The sequence below is a fragment of the Perna viridis genome, chromosome 2 (genome assembly GCF_037379345.1).
Source record: "Perna viridis isolate PV_CMFRI_1.1 ecotype Kerala chromosome 2, ASM3737934v1, whole genome shotgun sequence".
NCBI classification, from domain to species: Eukaryota; Metazoa; Mollusca; class Bivalvia; order Mytilida; family Mytilidae; genus Perna; species Perna viridis.
The window spans coordinates 3,684,419-3,704,633 of record NC_142446.1 but is presented as its reverse complement, the minus strand read 5'-3'; the positions used below and the strand labels follow the sequence as shown (position 1 = coordinate 3,704,633).

The 20,215-nt window shown below is 32.8% G+C and overlaps 1 protein-coding gene across 1 annotated transcript in view; it reads left to right on the top strand.

Moving 5' to 3' along the window:
- The window catches only part of LOC148623331 (signal recognition particle subunit SRP54), a 30,226-nt gene that overhangs the window by 394 nt on the left and 9,617 nt on the right, over positions 1-20,215 (top strand). The window contains exons 2-10 of the mRNA XM_088565114.1: positions 4,743-4,834; positions 8,225-8,309; positions 9,822-9,926; positions 11,323-11,447; positions 13,196-13,346; positions 15,163-15,222; positions 16,666-16,754; positions 18,880-18,980; positions 19,874-19,960. Of these exons, the coding sequence (XP_088421240.1) occupies positions 4,743-4,834; positions 8,225-8,309; positions 9,822-9,926; positions 11,323-11,447; positions 13,196-13,346; positions 15,163-15,222; positions 16,666-16,754; positions 18,880-18,980; positions 19,874-19,960 (895 nt within the window). The remainder of the gene's footprint in view (positions 1-4,742; positions 4,835-8,224; positions 8,310-9,821; positions 9,927-11,322; positions 11,448-13,195; positions 13,347-15,162; positions 15,223-16,665; positions 16,755-18,879; positions 18,981-19,873; positions 19,961-20,215) is intronic.

The window sequence follows — 20,215 nt, the reverse complement described above, 5'->3', positions numbered from 1 at the left end:
AACAGGCTAAAACAATTAAATCTCATTTTAGTCATTTAACAGGTTTGGAACTAGCCTGAAATAACTATAAAATTACTGTCAGATGCTGCAAAAAATGTTAGCAGGTCAATCTTTTTCATGTTTGTTTATACATTATGTATTATTATAATTTCAATCTAAATTGCATATTCCTTCATTGTGCATTATAATTGGTTGTTCACCTTTATCTACCTTGGCAATGAGCTGATGAGTTTTTATAACAGTATGAATTTGATATACATATCATTAATAAACCAGACTTCTATTGATTTGACAAAAGATAAGAGTCGATTAAAGGCTCACAACACAGTATTATCTGCTTTTTTACATTAATTTTTGCCATAGCACATTCAAAACAACAAGTTTGAAAGAATATGGTTATCATTAGCCACATACAGTGTTTACTTCCAATATTGAAATTAACAACCATGTCAAGTTGTCAGTTGAATGCTGGCATTTCCAATATCAATTTTGAGAGTCAGTTTCACTGAAGGTGAGTCTGTAAGATAAAAAAACAAAATATGTATATTGCAAATGCATTTGTTTTCGTAGTTTTGGATTGGAATTACAAGGTCCATTTTAGCTTACCTGGCCAAAGTTCTGCATAGAAACTGATGTTTTTTTTGTTTTTTGTTTTGATCCGTCAAAAAACATGGCCGTCTTAGAACATTGTGGTAAGACAGAAGTTTTTTGCATATATCTCCAAAAACTTTAGGTTTGGCCAATTTCTGACGTGAGTTAATGTATTCTGCATGATGACTCTATCTCTGGTCAAATTTTCATTTAATCTGTTAAACCATGTTGGAGTTATTGCCCTTTTTTGATGTTTTTTTACCTAATTTTATTTACTTCTTTCAATAAATCTTCTCCTCTGAAACTACTGGACCAATCAGAACCAAACTTGGTATGAATGTTCTTTAGTGTGTATTGCATAGAACTATAATGGTTTTTTTTTATCTGTAGAAAAACATGGCCACTGTTACTAATAATAGAACATAGGGTTCAGACAGATGTTTTTCACATTTAGCTCCAAAACCGTTAGGTTTACAGGGTGTCAACTGATCCTATATTCATGTATTTTTCCTATTTTTTCAGAATTTTGCTATATTTCCTATATTCAACCAAAATTTCCTATTTATTGTCTGAATGCCCTATATTTTCATAATATATATATTTTTTTAAATAGAAAAAAAGGATTTTTTCATGTCCAATGTATTTCATTTTGATAATGAAGAGTATTTTAGATTGAAGTAAAGGCTATAGGTGGTGTTAATGCTAATACATGTAGTTATTGTCTTTAGTATTAAGGTAACCTGATCTACATGTAGCAATATTGCCCTGGTGTTCCAGGAGTATTCCATCCGTTCACAAAAAAGTAATCTTCGTTTGCAAATAATATGTTTTGTCAAGCAATGATCTATTGATATAATTTGAATGTAGTAGGGCCCTGCTGACTTTTAGACATCACATTGTCTGTCTGACTGTCCATCTGCACTTTCGTTGTCATACAATAATAACTTTGCTTTGACCGATTCTAACAGAATTTTAACACAACATCAAGTACATGTACCAGTAGAGCCAGTAGAGGAAGCTCCCCATCAATTTTAATAATATTTTTTCAGGTCAAATTTATCCCAAAAACCTGATTTTGTCAAAATACTTTGAAAAATCCTAATTCAAATCCCTAAATTCGTGTTTCAATTACATTTCTTTGATTAGAAGAGTTGTAACTCTGACAAAAGTTGTTAATTGCTGTCTAAACAGGTAAAGGAATGTTTGATGACCGGTAAATAATCCCTGAGGAGCAATCAGCTGATCAGGGTTATCGATAATGATGATTGACAGTTAGAAAATGAATCTGGATTGGATCTACTACTATTTTATGAACAGCCAATCACTTTCGTAAGAACAACTTCTATTGCACAATTAATTTGTAAAATACTGTCAATTTAATAGGTCTAAAATTTGTAGAACCACATGAACAAATTATAAATTGATCAGTGTTTACACAAAATGAGTTGCCTCCCCTACAATTTTCAATATTTTTTATTATTTCAACAGTACAGTATATTTCCCCAAAATTTTGTTTACAATAGATTAAAGAAATACTATGTATTGTTAATTGTGATGATTTTTTAAATTTGGTAGCTGCATTATTGAATTTTTGTTACATTTCCTCATATATTACTGCACCTCATACTATGCATTTAATGAAAAGAAGTAGTCCTAGTTTCAAATTATGAGTGATGTTTTAAACAATCTTACTAAAGGAGCATGACTTGTAATATGTTGGTGTGACTGCTGAGGTTTGAAATAAATTCATATCAATATTTGAAAATTGAGGTTTCTTAAGAAGTATGTGTAGGGAAGATGTGCACAATACATTTCATGATAGTAGAAATACATAAAATGTTTTCTCATTTATATTTTAGAATTTAAAGTTAAGCATTTCAGTAAGGTTTGGAGGAATCCACCACAAAAACAGGCTAACAAACATCAATTAAGTTCAACTGAAAAAGGCCCTGTATTACTGGAGTGGTTGTCTTATTCATACATTACAACAGTAAAACCCATACAGCTTGCAAAATATGTCACGAAATTGTCCTTTCACACGCTTCACCTGAAAAACCCCCATGGGGATTTTCAAAAGTTTTGGTCAAAAATGGCTTGACACCCTGGGTTTAGCCAAATTCTATCAATTGCTGAAATGATCCTCATTACATGTATAAGGCCTACATGTATTTAAGTCAGCATTGGGTCATAGTTGTCAGAAGACTCATGGTTACAGTTCTTGCCTGAAAGGTGAAAAATGATGTTTATTTTTACAGTTTTCAGCCAATATCTTGAAAACTATAATAGAATGTCAGAATAAATGAAACTTTCAAGTAATGAAAGAATCCTTATGATAAGTCCTACCAAAGTCTTCTATGGGTCAAAATTGTTAAACTACTCCTTGTTAGAGTTACTGCCTTTGAAAGGCAAAAACTTAACCATGTGAGCAATTAAGGCTACTGGAAGCCTCTTGTTTATTTCCAGAATGTATGGTTGTGTAAAATTGGATAATTTTGAATTTTTTTTTTTTTTCATTGAATTGCTTTCGGAAATCCCTACATGTATTTATAAGTATTGAAATATTTCTCACTGTTTTTTTGTAATAACAAGGGGTCATAGGGCAAAAAACTTCATTTTTAGAAAGAATGTATTTTAAAACAAATTCATCTGATTTTTAGTGCAAATGGCCCAAAGGGCCACATGAACTATTGCCATCAAGGTGTCTGTTGTGGTCCATTGTCATTAACAAAGTGCCAAGTGAGCTTATGCCATCACTTAGTGTCTATCATTGTTGTAGTGGACAAATGATCAAAAACCTTCTCCTCTGAAACTACTAGTCGAATAGGATGTAAACTTGGCATGATAGATCCTTAGAGTATTGTGCACAAAATGACTGTTGGGATTTATAATCCATGAAAAAACATGGCCACCATTACTAAAAATAGAACATAGGGGTCTGAGGGATTTTTTTGCATATAACTCAAATACTGTTGCCTTTAGCAAAATTCTGGCAAAAAGATTTGTCAGCTGATGTTGGAGTTATGTCCTCTTAAACAGCTTTTTGACATTTTTCACATGTACACCTTTGAAAATCTTCTTCTCTAAAACCATCTTACAGAATTAAAAGAAAGTTGGCATATTTGTTCCTTATGGTATCCCATACAAAATGACTGTTGGGATTTTTGATCCATGAAAAAACATGGTCCCTGTTACTAAAAATAGAACATTGCAGTCAGAAGGCAGTTTTTTGCAAATAACTCAAAAGTTGTTGCCATCAGCAAAATTCTTGCAGAGTAATATTGTTCAGCATCATGAGACCGACCTATGACGAAATTTTCAAAACAATTCATCATTTGATGTAGGAGTTACAGTCCCTGAAATAGTTTTTTGGCATTTTTGGCATATGCAACTTTGTAAATCTTCTCTAAAACCATTGCACATAATTCAATGAAAGTTGAATTTTCTGTTCCATAGGGTATCCCACACAAAATGACCATTTGGATTAGAACGTAGATGTCAGAAGGCAATACATGCAAATAACTCAAAAACAGTTGCCTTTAGCGAAATTTTTGTGGAGTATTATTGTTCAGCATAATGAGACCAACCAGTGCCGAAATTTTCAAAATGATTTGTCTACTGATGTAGGAGTTACAGCTCCTGAAACAGTTCTTAAAAAATTTTTTTTACACATGTACAATTTTGAAATTCTTATTCTCCAGAACCATTTAAGATCATTTAATGAAAACAAGCATATTGGTTCTTTGGTGTATTGTGGTTGAAATGACCTGTGTGATTTTTAATCCGTGAATAGATATGGCTGCCTGTACTAAAAACAGAACATGGGGGTCAGAAGACAGTTCTTTGAAAATAATTTTAGAAGCTGTAGTATATTTCTGGTTCAGGTCATAAAAATGCTATTAACAGGATTTCATGCGTTTGACAATTCAGTTAATTTTAACTTAGCCTGTCTCATTCCTTAAGTTTTTTCAAAGTAGCAAAAGGTTAACCAGGTGAGTGATTCAGGTTCTCTTGAGCCTCTAGTTCTTTTCTTTTGTTTATCTTTTTTTACTTGTCATTCACAGCTAAGGCAAAATGGAAACACACCCTACTGAATACTAAATGTATGTATACAATAGTAAAATGTATAAAGATTGTTTTAATTTGTTTTGCAGGTGCTTAATGGAATGCTTAAGGAGATTTGTGCTGCTCTACTTGAGGCTGATGTCAACATTAAACTAGTCAAACAGCTAAGGGAGAATGTCAGGTAGAGTTGCTTCTGTATGCTATGTACATATATGTGTTCTTGTGTAGTCTATGAAAATTGGGTTTTTTGTTATAACCTCCACAAACAAATTTGGGGGTGGGATGGGGGGTGGGGGGTGGGGGGTGGTATATAGGAATCGCACTGTCAGTCTGTTTGTCTGTCATCAGGTTGTCTGTTCATATCTTGTTAAGCCAAGTCCACTTCATTTTTACTGGAAGGTTTGACTTGCGTGAACGATTGTAGTTACTCTCTGGTGTGTGAGATATTCCAACTTAAAGAGTTTTCTATGTTTGAACATTTTACATGTACATATGTAATTGTAACTCAACAACACAGTGTATTATAATCATGTGTAGACCTGCATGAATGAAGATAATGAATGTCAGGTTGCTGTTAGGGGTGGTTATCCAGTTGACAGATTAACACAATGTAGAGTGTAATCTACTTGAAGCGGGAGGTATCATCTCTCAGCTTTTTCTTGTTTCTAACATGGCAAATAAAGAAACTTAATCAATATTCTAGATTCCAGAATTGGGTTGATACTACAGTTCATGAAATTAGACAATGAATAGCCTTACTCCTTGCATTGACTTTTGTTGCACAGCTTGAATTTTAGTGAGTACTGGACAACAGACCCTATTATTTTGTGACATTATTCCTTGTGACTGGTTTTGTCTACTTTAACCGTTCTTCCATTTGAAAAACAATGAAAAGTACATTTCATATGGACAAGTATATCGTGAGTCTTAATCCATTACATAAACTTGGTAGACTACTCTAACACCTTCTTCAGATGTCAGTTTGTTACAGAAGCCTGTAATTGATAAGGTAATTTATCCTTCAGGACTTACAATCCAGACAAACCTAATAAATAGGAACTTAAGGCTTATATGCTATATGACTCAACAAAAGATATTGTTAAAGATTGAAAATACATAATGGAAAATCAGTCATTTCCAAGCAGTCCAAATGGGGCTACTTATGATCTTATAAGGGACTTAATGAGTGGGTATTTTGGAGTCATTCTTTACCGGGGCAATTACTATTCATCACCTCAATTCTCAAGACTTATTGGAACTTGGAACTTGGGGTTGAAATTGTTAGAACAAATAGGAAAGGGATTCCTGATGATTTGAAGAATTTGAAATTGAAAATGAGTAATTTTTTTTGAAAAGTTGAATAATGCTGAGCTGACCAAGTATCTGGGCCATCAAACAGTCTATCTTTTATCATCTAATAGACTTGCTAAAATTCCTTCTTCTTAAATTTAAGAATAAATGAAAGATTGCAAGTTTCCCTCTGATAGCAAATCTACTAATTAGGGCCCCACCACTATTTGATGAAATTTTATAGGAAAGGTGACTATCTTATGTAGATGTGCATGAAGTAATGTAATCACTGTCCGAGTACTCAGAAAGAAAATAATCCAAATAAAGGGTTTTGCATATTAAAACCTTTTAAGAGCAAATCTTCCTAAACCACTGAAGGGATTTTGATGATATTTTATAGGCATATTGAATATCATATGTTGATGTGCATGGAGAAATATAATTACTGTCAGAGGACTGCAAAGGGAGATAATCCAAATTTAGGGTTTAACATGGTCAAACCTTGTAAGGGCAACTCCTAAACTGCTCAAGAGATTTTGATGAAATTTTTATGGAGATGTGCATACTGTTGGATAATGCCAAAAGGAGATAACTGAACAAGTGTTTTACATTTACATGTAAGTCCATTTGAAGAGTGGGTATTTTTTATGAGCCTTGATCAGTTCAAAAAAAGTTCACCAGGGTTGGTGACTTGAACTTGAACTTTTACCTTAAGGTCAAATTAATGATTTTTGCATGACAAGTTTGTGTCTGGACTGTAACATTTTTTGTCTTTTGGTGAAGGCTTGAGATATTGGGCATTAGGGTAGATTAGCTCAAGATGATGTGTCCCATACCATGGTTGGTGACTTTTGACCTCAAGGTCAAAATAATGTTTTTTTGTATAAAAGAAATTTGTGTCTGTGCTTTAACATTTTATAATTTTGGTATATGCTTATGATTTTTGGCATGAAGGTACAGTAATTCAACTGAGGACAAAGTGTATCCCACCACAATTGGTGACATTTGACCTTGAACTTTGACCTCAAAGTCAAATTACTGATTTTTGCTTTAAATAACTGTTAAGTGTCTGGGCTGCAATGGGTTTTGTGTGACAAATTGTATGCATGGCTGTGGTACAGGATTTTTATCACAGCGGGGCCCAAGGAGATGGATTCAATCTCAATGATATGTAGTTGTTGCAGTATCCAGTATCCACGTGTAAAAAGATTGCAAATATTTATTGGAAAGAGTAATCAAGGGAACCATGATTCTAGTGGAAATCAAAAGAATGTAGTCTAGGGACAGGCATGGAAAACAGACAAACACAACAAAGAACATAAAGTAACTAAAATAATACATACGAAGTAACAAAAGAAAATGAGCAACTCGGACTCCACTAAAAACTTGGAGCATGGACCAGGTGCACTGGTAGGGAAGAAAGAGGAAAGGAAAATGAACAAATCGGTGGAAATCATCAAAATTTGTAGTAGAGATTCAATTCAGAGATTACCTTACTTATGAGAGAGAGAAGGATATTAGGCAACTACAAAAATAATCTTAAGTCTTTTTTTTCCAGGGCAACAATTTTGAGCAGTATGAAATTTTGAAACTTCATGTAGAAAAATAAAAACTGCCAAAAAGTAAAAATATACAAAACTGTGAAAAGTTTTTTTTTAACCTTTTTTTGGAAGTATGTGTACACAACTATTCAGCATAGAGCATGTTGAAAAAATTCAGCATGGCAAAAATTAAGTATGATAGATATTATACCCTAATACAAAATTCACTGTAAGGAGGAATTTTATTGGATAACATTGTAAATTTTTGTTTCATGATCGACTGTCACAATTTTTTTACGCATGTGCGGAGTTATTATTAAAGATTTTTAATGTTTGTTTTTTTATATTTGACAGTTGCATTAGAACAGTGGTAATGTATTTGAAGATTTATTGTCATCAATCTAGATTTTACAGTTAACCTGATTTGCCACTGTCCAATCCAGGATTGACATCTCCAAATCTTCAAATACAATACAGTTAAATGCCCAATCACATTTACGTTCCGATACCAATATTGTGCTTGTGGACTACTCTTATATACCCAAAGTGATCTAAGTAAAACAATGAGCAACGCCAATAAGAAATTTCAAGTCTTAATAAAGTTGCCTCAACTCATAGCATTCAACATTTGAGGTCATATCCAGCTTTTTTCTATTTACACTGATTTTGTATTATTTTAAAACATGTCGAGAGGTGTCTCCATACATATACTTTGATCAAGTAATGTTTGAATATTTTAGATCTGTTATTGATTTTGATGAAATGGCTGGAGGTTTGAATAAACGAAGGATGATACAGTCAGCTGTCTACAAAGAACTTGTCAAGGTATGTGTAATACATTCTATAAACTTTAAAGTTATACACCACCCATGTCTATCCTTCCATTCTTCTGGCATTTCATAAGTTATCTTGGCTTAATTAACACCCACAAAAAATTTTATGTTTGTACACATGCATGTTTAATGGTATTATGCAGTTGTAAGTGGCAGCTTAGTCATTGTTTGTCGACATTTGGTGTCAGGACAATAACAAGAGAAGAAGGGTATAGATATGAAATTATACCACAAGGTGCCATACCACCAAACAGGGGATTGGTTGATTTTTGGAATGTGACTAGAAATGTTAATGGATTAGGGACTAGAAAAACAAGCATTTTTGTGGTGTACAGACAATGACTTGACTATTAGTAAATGGATCTCCTTTAAATTGTACCATTAGGTACCATACAATAAAAGGAAGACTAGGAATTATATTGAGGACAGAGACTTTAATGATTAGGAACAAGGGATCAAAACTGGCCAAACAAAAAAGCATTTTCATAGTGTCTAGACGATAACTTGAGTGAAAGTGAATGGATCTCTCTTAAATTGTACCATAAAGTGCCTTACCCTAATGGTAGGATTTGATTGACTTTGAGAATAACTACTCAGGAATAAGGACTAAAAAGAGAGCAATACAATTTTGGTCAAATATTCAATTGCAATTAAACTTCAGAGCTTATGACATGGAGGAGAAGGTGTGATTTATGATTGACCTGGTGAAAGAATGTGTGCTCTGTCTTCGTCATTGGAAAGGAGGTATGCTCTATGTCATTTGGAAGAAATGTGTGCTCTTCCTATGTTCTGTAGAAGTAAGGTGTGCTCTGTCTATGTCCTGGGAAGGGAAGTGTGTCTTGTCTATGTCCTTTTGAAGGAAGGTGTACTCTTTGTATAAAGGGAAGAAAGATGTACTCTGTCTATGACATGGGGTAGGGGTATTTATTCTATCTATGACTTCAGGAAGGAAGATTTGTTCTAACTATGACTTTGGGAAGGTATGCTCTATGACATGGGGTAGGAATATGTGTTCTGTCTATGACCTAGGAAAGAAGGTGTGCTAAGTCCATCATATGGGGTAGGATATATTATGCCTATGACCTGGGGAAGGAAGATGTGCTTGGTCTATGACATGGGGTAGGAAGATGTTCTCTGTCTGTGACCTGGGGAAGGAAGATGTGCTTGGTCTATGACATGGGGTAGGAAGATGTTCTCTGTCTGTGACCTGGGGAAGGAAGATGTGCTCTTTGGCATGGGGTAATTGGATGTTCTGTCTGACCTGGGGAAGGAAGATGTGCTCTATGGCATGGGGTAATTGGATGTTCTGTCTGTGACCTGGGGAAGGAAGATGTGCTCTATGGCATGGGGTAATTGGATGTTCGGTCTGTGACCTGGGGAAGAAAGATGTGCTCTATGGCATGGGGTAATTGGATGTTCTGTTTGTGACCTGGGAAAGGAAGATGAATGCATTGTAAGTTTGTTAACCATGATTTTTGATTTATTGTATTTGTTTACTTTTTAGTTGATTGATCCTGGGGTGAAAGCTTGGACTCCAACAAAAGGCAAGAGTAATGTTATCATGTTTGTTGGTCTTCAGGGAAGTGGAAAAACTACTACATGTACTAAAGTAAGTATACTGTGTAGAACTGCATTTGGTTGAAAGAAATACATCTTCTGTTTAAATTGTGTACATTGTTAAAACTGATTTATATAAACTATTGATTGAAAGTTATTCATACACAATTTTTCAAGGTCATGTTAAGTAACGTTGTATCGTAGTATCAAAAAGTTACTTTTGAAGATGTAACCTTTTACCTTTATTTGTTTATAACAAAGAACATGATGATACTACATTTGAAGGAGAAAATTATGGTCAATATTTTGAATATATCAATTTGAAAGTTTAAAAAATTGCTTATGACTCAATTAAAGACATTTTTTTCTGTCAAAATTTGACCACTTGACCAATACTAATGAAGCTCGGCTGAAATTATGTACATTATATTGGGAGACCTCTACTATCTATCCACTATTGGTTCCACTTGATTGAGCAAGACTGAAATCAAATGCTATTTAAGCTTCTGATTGGTTCTTTGAAATTGTTAGACAAAGATAGGGAGGGATCGATTTTGTGGTTGTGACTGGCTCTTTGAAATTGTTACACAAAAATATGGAGGGATTAATTTTGTGGTTGTGACTGGAACCATTTATGAAAAATAGACCTAATAGGGGCTACTTTGAATTTATTCAAATTCAAAGTATCATTTGTCAAGTAATTAATCAGAATAAAAAATTAGAGCTGTACCAAGATTGAATTGAGTGTCCTAAACTGTTCAGGGTTTGATCTCTGTGGTTGTATCAAACTGCCTGAGAGCATTTTATTGTCAAAGATAAGGCCCCATACTTTCATTTTTTTTTTGGCCAATAGGAGATATCATGTATAACCATGTATAAAGGATCACAGCAATTGAAGGTTGTCTTTTTCACTTCATCTGCAAAACATTGTTTGGGGATGTTGATTATTTTAGGTAATTTGTATAATCCTTGATTGTTTCAGTTAATATGTATAATCCCTGATTGTTTCAGTTAAATTATTTAACCCCTGATTGTTTAAGTTCATATGTATAAAAATGATTGTTTCAATTAATTTATATAATCCCTGATTGTTTCAGCTAATATGTATAATCCCTGATTGTTTCAGTTCAGTTAAATTGTATGATCCCTGATTGTTTTAGTTAATTTGTAAAATTCCTGATTGTTTCAGTTAATTTGTGTAATCCCCGATTGTTTCAGATAATTTGTGTGATCCCTAATTGTTTTAGTTTATTTGTACAATCCCTGATTGTTACAGTGATTATATTTAATCCCTGATTTCAATAAAGTTTTTTTTTATTTCTGAAATACTCAGTGACTTTACATACAAATGTAATCAGTTATTATACACACTGTATGTATTCAGTATTTATTCAAATTCATTGTTATATTTACATACATATACATGTAATAAATGTTACTTGTTTCAGCTGGCATATTATTATCAGAAAAAAGGATGGAAGACTTGTTTAATTTGTGCTGACACTTTCCGGGCTGGTGCTTTTGATCAGCTGAAACAGAACGCTACAAAGGCAAGAATTCCTTTCTATGGAAGGTAATGTATTACTTATAAGTTTTGTTATGCCTTCACTTAGATGTACTATTTGTCATCTCTCTTTGAAGATGCAGAGGTGTTTTATCTCTACATATTATCAGTGAACTCTACAATTTTTCATTGCGTATTACACATTACTAAATGAAAATTTGAATAAAAAGTTCAAAATACAATGCTTAAAGAGTATAGAATCACAAAGTTCACAATACAATGCTTAAAGAGTATAGAATCACAAAGTTCACAATGCAATGCTTAAAGAGTATAGAATCACAAAGTTCTAGATTATTGTGGACATATTACAGTTATTATACAGAATATACAGGGAAGTCACACTCAAATACATACGAGGTTGTAAAGGATTAATACACGTGGGTATCTCTCACCCTTTGCTTTATGGTAATAATCTACACAAAGCTAGCAAAGCTCAATACTCACCCAGTCAGTTAACTAAATCGTTGAATAGGCTCATTCGTAAGGAATATAGTTAGGATATTGTTGTTAGATCATTAAGGATAGCATTTTTTGGCATTAACATTGATTCACTCATAGGGTCTTTACATAGAAATTAAAGCAGTATATTTAAAAACAGTTTTTTGCATGACATGGGTTGTGCCCTTATTGTATGACTTATGAAGTACCGTGGGAAGAATTGGGATTGATCTTACATTTGGTAGGGACTTAAGTAGCAGTCCACCTAAAACTCAAAGAGATGATGATTCATGAATGTACCCAGATTAACTTTTATACAGCATGTTCCCTTTAGTAGGTTTAAACTGGTCTGGAGCTGGCATGTCAGTTAACTGCTAGTAGTCCTTACTTTGTACATTTGTGTAATTTATATTCAGTTTCTTTAATTCCATTGTGGCAAAGGACTCAGACCTTTTATGAATTAATTTTTTAGTGTGATGAATTGTGTAGTATTTTTCCACAGTGGCAAAATTTTAAAGGGGGGTTTTGTGATAAAGTCAAACTACTTTAACCCTGCCACATTTTTTGCACCTGTCCCAAGTCAGGAATTTCTGGCCTCTGTATGTCTTGTTCCGTTTTCACCTTTAGTTTATCTTTTAGGTTACTTGGTTACTTGATTATACAGGAGAAACTCTTTCACTGTACCTGTGAGTAATTATGTTTTGGGGCCAGCTGCAGCCTGCCCTGTATGAGGGTTTCTTCGTCTTTCATTGAAGACCAATGGGTTGATTTTCATCCAAGGGGCCTGTTGTCTCTTTGATATACACACCATACCTATTCTCCTTATACTGTTTATGATCATTTGCTTTTCTTACAAATTTATTTGAAATCCTTCAGCAGACTTGAATAGTGGAACAAGATTTTAGAAGGAATTTCTCTTGCTACAATGACCTAAACATAGGGCACTACCTTTTACATTGTTTAGATAGGGCACCACTGAGATTTTAATACAATGTAGATATACATAAGTGCCATCTAGGCTTCAATACTGAGTAAATTAAACTGAGTAGAAAGGTCTCAACAAAATTTCAATACTGTGTAGTCACTCAGAAAGTGGTATTTAGGTCTGTTAAGGCAGAAGTTATGTTGGCAGAGTATGGTTAAATAAAGAAAATCTCACATGGCTATGATGAGAAGAATGCATGTTACTTGAGTAATAAAGAACTTAATCATTTAGTTTGCTGGTTCTTTTACTTGATGTAGTATTTAATAATGGGTTTTCTATATAAAGAATAATTAACAACCTTAAACAAACTACAAAACAAGATTTGTATTTACAGCTACACTGAGATAGACCCTGTGTTGATTGCACAGGAAGGAGTTGAAAAGTTCCGTGACGAGAATTTTGAAATTATTATTGTTGATACAAGTGGTCGACATAAACAAGAAGATTCATTGTTTGAAGAAATGTTACAAGTTTCTAATGTTACAGTAAGTAGTCTTTCTTTTATTTAAAGAAAATCATTAGAAAAGTTCAGACTTTATTGACATTCATGTATATACCAATGATTAAAAAAGCATGAGTATATATATTCAAAGGATAATATCAGTAATTATGCATAATAATTTGTCAAAGTTAAGGAATTGTATATACTTGTATTTCCCAAGAGGTTAAGTAATTATACCGGTACATATTTATTGAAATTTCGGTAATTATATATAATAATTAATTATACACATTTACTGTAATATATACATGTTACAGCATGAATGAGATTTTTATGTAAAAATAGGGTTCTGTGGTGATATAGGTTACTGTAGTGTGTCTGTGGTGATATAGGTTACTGTAGTGTGTCTGTGGTGATATAGTTTACTGTAGTGTGTTTTAACTATCCATAATAGTGCATATACAATGTATTCATTTTTTATTATAACCCTGTTTTGAAAGCAGGTGGTACATATTGATCATGGTGTCCTGTCTGTTTGTCTGTCCACACCTTCTTTGATTGTGGGATATGAGTTCAGACTTGATCAACATCAACTTCCTGTCTGATTTTTTTATCATATTGTTTGAATACAAAATTTTGAAACAGTTTCTCAGCAAATACTTATCACAGCTACTGGATATTTTGATAGAAGCGTTATGCACCGTTGTCAACTCTCTCCTTTTGATAGAAGCATTATGCAGCATTGTCAACTCTCTCCTTTTGACAATTTAAAAAAAAAAAAAACCATTTGATTATATGGTTTGAATAGAACATTTTTCATAACAGTTTTTTTTCTGCAACTACTTATTACATGTACATCAACTTGATATTTTGACAGAAGCTTTATGTATGTATGTCATACTGTGGGATTATAATTCAGACTTAAGTGACATCAAATTCCATATGGTTTCTAGGGTAGGAACTGGAGCTGACAGTTTTTCATTTGGGATGCCAAGATACTTTATCTAAGATTAAGACTTTTAGATATATTCTGTAAAACATATTTTTTGCTGGTAGATACACCCTTTATAATATGCCCTATGAGATACACCCTATATAATATGCCCTATGAGATACACCCTGTATAATATGCCCAAAGAGATACACCCATTATAATATGCCCTATGAGATACACCCTATATAATATGCCCAAAGAGATACACCCATTATAATATGCCCTATGAGATACACCCTATATAATATGCCCAAAGAGATATTATACACATATTGCTTGCAGTAGAGGGAGATACACCAAAGTTACACACAAGGTAGATATTTCACCCGAGATGTAGTCGAGGTTGATATATTTTCTGAGTGTGTTACTCGGTGTATCACCATCAGCTGCAGGCAGTGTATGTTATATTATACTGAATATCCCTTTTTCATACATCACACTTTCATGCACATATGCTTAACCTTTAAGAAACTCAAGTGTAACTTGCAATATCTCCGATATAGTGAATGTCTAACTGGAATGAAATTTGCAAGTATTTTAACTTTTAACTTTTAAATAAAAATAAACACTTCCACTATTCATTTTTTCCAATCAAAGTCATCTTAAATGAAAATGAAAAGGATGTGCATACGGACAAGGAAAGGTATTTCCAGTCGGTCAAGAGGGAGATATATCATGATGAGGGTGACATATTGTTATGAGGGTCAATTTTTTGTGGTGAATTTATATTACAGGACCCAGACAATGTGATATTTATGTTGAGAATGTATTTTACAGGACCCAGACAATGTAATATAAGATTAATGTTGAGAATGTGTTTTACAGGGTCCTGGAAATAAATTAATGTTGTGTGTTTATTTTACAGGACCCAGACAATGTAATATTTGTAATGGATGCCACAATTGGACAGGCTTGTGAGTCTCAGGTATGTCTTTGCAACCTTTCTGTTTTATGATAAGAGATAGGTAGTTCTTTTAATCCTGGTTGCTTAAAAAACTGAGGTATAAAAATATAGTCACTGGCTTGCACTGGAATGACTTAGAAACTGAGGTATAGAGATATAGTCACTGGCTCACACTGGAATAACTAAAAAATGAGGCTGTATCACAAAACAGTCTCATTTCCATTCAGTAATTAGTTTCCAGACCTGTTATTTAGTGAAATTGACTAGTCACTGGCACACACTGGAATGACTAAAAAACTGAGGTATAGAGATATAGTCTCTGACTTGCACTGGAATGACTAAAAAACTGAGGTATAGAGATATAGTCTCTGACTCTCACTGAAATGACTAAAAAACTGAGATATAGAGACATAGTCACTGGCTCGCAATAAAATGACTAAAAAACTGAGGTATAGAGATATAGTCACTGGCTCACACTGGAATGACTAAAAAATGAGGCTGTATCACAAAACAGTCTCATTTACATTCAGTAATTAGTTTCCAAACCTGTTATTTAGTGAAGTTGATCTCTTTCCAACTTAGTTATTGGTATATTCTTTTTGATGACTATACCCAGATTTTTCCATGTTGTTGTCAAAATGACCTCACTAAGTATCGTTTCTATGCAGCTTTCAATGATTTCTTGCTTGAGTTTTAGCTGGTGGTTTTTCAATCTAGACATATTTTCAATATGCTGCTGTTAACTAAATATTATGTCAATAATTGTCTGGATACAATATGTTTTTATGGTTGGAATATTTAAGTTGTCAAGGCATGTTGCCAATATCTCTTTCAAAGAATAATGTTATGAAATCATATGTTTTTCAATAGTTTGGCAGATTTACACATGTTGGCATCATATTACACTAAGTTTCCATGATTTTGCATAGATGAAGAGGAAATACGGTTTTATTAACAAAATAAACCTTTTACTGAAGCAAAATCTGTGTTGATTTGACCATGTTCATTTTCAGGGCAGAGTTTGATGTAAACTAAACATACCCCTTTGAGATTGTAATAAAAGGGATTAAAAAGGAGTGTCCAGTTGTCCGTGCATAAAACTTTGCAAATCTGCATCTGTAAAATGGATTTGAACATCTTGTCTTTGTCCATATCCCTTTTTCTGTTCTAAATCAAGGTCATTTCCTCAGTTTATATTTAATGATCCAAGGTAGTATTTTGGTCAGTGATATAAACAGCCGGACTATGTGTTGTTTTGCAATACTCTCATAATGCTTGTTTTAATACGTTTGCTTTCTTCATTTTGAAATTAAAAAAAAAAAGTAACAATTATGTTTTGATGCTGTCTGTGCACATTTACTGTATTGGGGCTACTAATCAAATAATAATCAACAATCTTTTATTTGAAATTCTAAACTGTAAATAATATCTATGTGTAATTAATATATTTTTGTATGAATAAAGGCTAGAGCTTTCAAAGAGAAGGTTGATGTAGCATCAGTTATCATTACAAAATTGGATGGGCATGCTAAAGGAGGAGGTGCACTCAGTGCGTAAGTATAACCTCTCTTAACATATTCTAACTTATGTGCACCTTAAGGCAATAATAAAAAAAAATTCCTGGATTCTCATCCAACTTTTGTGAAAAATTTTGGTAGGGGGGAAGACAAATTTTATTTTTATTTTTCCTTCAATAACTGTCACTTAAGACAAAAAAACTAGCAATGTTATTATGACCATTTACTTGGGAATCGATTTTACCTGCACAAAGGTATTGAAACCAAAGTATATATTTTCTACTGCTACACTTACACCACTTTTCATTAAACTTCAAACCATTTTTAAAAGCAATAGTACAGAAAAGTTGGAAGTTATTATATAATGATAATTATAAAATAACAAGACATGGAATATTTCCAGAAATTTGAGTCTTGGGATATTTTTCTAAATGCATTTTGAAAATAAAAAATTCAGGGCAGGCGCAAATAATTGGGTCGGGCAGGGATGAGAATCTAGGAATTTTTTATCATGGCCTTAGTTTCTTCATTCCTTCGTATCTATTACAGCAGAAGTCAATGCTGTTTTGTATGGAGGGGATTTTTGGTCAAAATAGAAAGTTCGATTATACAACATCCATGTTACAAAATCAATTAAACAAACAAAAATTAATATTGAAAAATGCAGGATGAAATTATGAAAAAGTGGATATTATGTTAATACATTTGTTGATATCTTAATATTCCCATTTAACTGTTGAATTTATATTTAAAATTGCCTTTTTGTCATTTAAACTGTCCAGAATTTAGTTTGCATTCGGTATGCGATCTGACTAGGAAGCTGAAAGCTAGGGAGCAGTCAGCTTGATTTTTATTGTCACTAAAAATTACCTTCCCTTCCTCAAATTTTCAGATTAAGTCTCACTTACCACTTCCAGGTCAAATGGCCAAAACACACTGAAACTAGACCTATGCATTGTAAGTGCATTATTTGTGTGTATTCTGATTAAAAGAAGTAAAAATAAAGCTGAGAATGTGTACTTTAAAACCGTATATGTAATTTACTACAAAAGTGTATGAATATTGTTTACATATGTGAGTAATTTGCCTCCATGCTGTCAGTTAGCAGAAAAGGTAATAATGTGGATTTTCAGTATTATTTATTCAAGTAAATTTTGTGAAGAATTTCTACAATCATTGTACCATTAGCACTATGATTTTGAAAGCTTTATTTTCCAAGCTTCGCAATGGTATGCAACTTTAAGATGTCATTTGTTCTGGGAATTCTCACTGAAACTTTAAAAATTACTTTTTTAACATGTAAAGTAATGGAAATGTTAGAAGTGGTTAGTGAGACCTCACGATTATGATTAGGGAGGCTGTAGTTCATGAGTAAACCACAACTCTTTTTTGTTCATCAGAAGCAGTGATTCATTGTAGATTTTACAATGAAAAAATGTTGATTGATAAATGTTTGTTGAGAAATGTATGAAAACGATGCATTGCTGAGCGGGATTGTATACCAACTAGAAACTAAATTCTGAACAGTTTCATGATAAAAAGGTAATTGGAAATGTTAAATCAACACTGTTGAATGCGAACATTATATTCATTTTTTGGTAATTTCATCCTACAATTTTTTATATTATTTTCTCTTTTGTTGAATTGACTTTGCAGTATGAATGATGTATGATCAAAATTGTGATATGAAAAACTTTTGTTTTGACCATGAATCCCCTCCATAGTTTTTAGTTGTTTGTTTGAGTAATTCATAAGTTTATTTATAAAGTATATAGAAAGCAGTGAAATAGTGAATGTTCCCTGTGTAATAAATTAGTTGAAATCACATGTGAAATAAATTTGGTAATTAAGTTTGGGATATTCTCATGCCAAAGCATCAAAACACATTTTTCTTTCGATGCTTACTTTATTTAACACCACTTAACACCATTTAACATTGGTAAATGTGTATGGATCTGCAAATCACAAAATTTAAAATTTATTTGAATTTGAACAGACTAGTTTCATGCACTTGTTGAATCTGGGCTTTCATCGGGACTGGTGATAAAATTATGGTTATTCACTCTTTCCAGATAACTATCCTTTTAAGGTATGATTTTTTGTGACTGTTTTAAGGGCAGATTCTTATGACTTAATGGAAGCATTCTATTATTAATAACAGTGTTGCAGCAACAAAAAGTCCAGTAATATTTATTGGGACTGGAGAACATATTGATGATTTTGAACCGTTTAAAGTGCAGCCATTTGTTAGCAAACTTTTAGGTAAGTTGTCTGGGATCTATCTATTACATAATGATTTAGATCGTTCTAACATGTGCAGATTTGTCACTACAAAAGAAAATTCCGTTATTTTATGACTGGTCATTGTCATTATTATAGACATTAGGGTCCTTTACAGTAACAAGAATAGATATCAACAACATTGTACCACAAGGTCCAATGCCACAGAACGATGGTTGGGATTTATATTATTATGGGGATGCTACTAAATATTAAGGAATTAGGAACCTAAAATGCATATACTATATGTAAATTGTTTATTTCTTGACCAATATAGATGCAGTTTGATTCAAAGTCTTAAATTATTAGATTTTGTTATATGCCAAATTAACCTTTTAATTAAGATTTTTTATTTTGGGCCATGTTCTTAAGTTAGTCCATTTTGAGGTAAGAAAGGTCTAAATTTAGAATTTGCTTTGTTTTGATAAAAATTGAATTCTTGGGGTTCCGTGATATTGTGAATCTAACTGAATGTGTAGTATTTCCATTTGGGCTCTGTTTTTAATTGATCCATTAAGTGGCAAGCATTAACTGATTGCAGTTTAGGTTAAAACTTTGTCCATATGGTCAAAATTAAACTTTGTTTGATTTCAACAAAACTTAAACTCTAAGGGTTCTGTTATATGCTGAATCTAATTATTTATTTTTTTTTATCTCTTTTTTTCGACTATGTTTTAAAAGTTGTTCCATAGGGTGCAAACTAAAACTTAGTTTGATTTCAATAAAGGCTCTTTGATATGCTGAATCTAACACAGGATTTTGATTTTAAATATTGTACCATGATTGAATTTCATTTTGTCTCAGTCACCTATGCAGTGTTTGCCAATCAGTACATCCTATTGTTGTTTTGTAATATGTTAAATCCATGTTAATAGGTATGGGAGATATTGAAGGACTGATAGATAAAGTCAATGAACTTAAATTGGATGATAATGAAGAACTGATGAAGAAACTGAAACATGGTAAATCAGTTTATTTTTATGTTAATTCCTGTATCACCAATGGTAGAAGTAGGTCAATCTGTATCTGCTTGAATCATCTGTCTGTAATTCCCTGTCTGCCCATCATGCTTTGGAGGTACCTACTTGGTGTAACTCTAAAAAGTATAAAACCATCATTATTATTAATATTGAGTAGACATTGCCTATAAGTGAGCACAGCATATCTTTTTGGCCTTTATTATGTTTCACTGTAAATGACAAATAGCTGTTGGCACA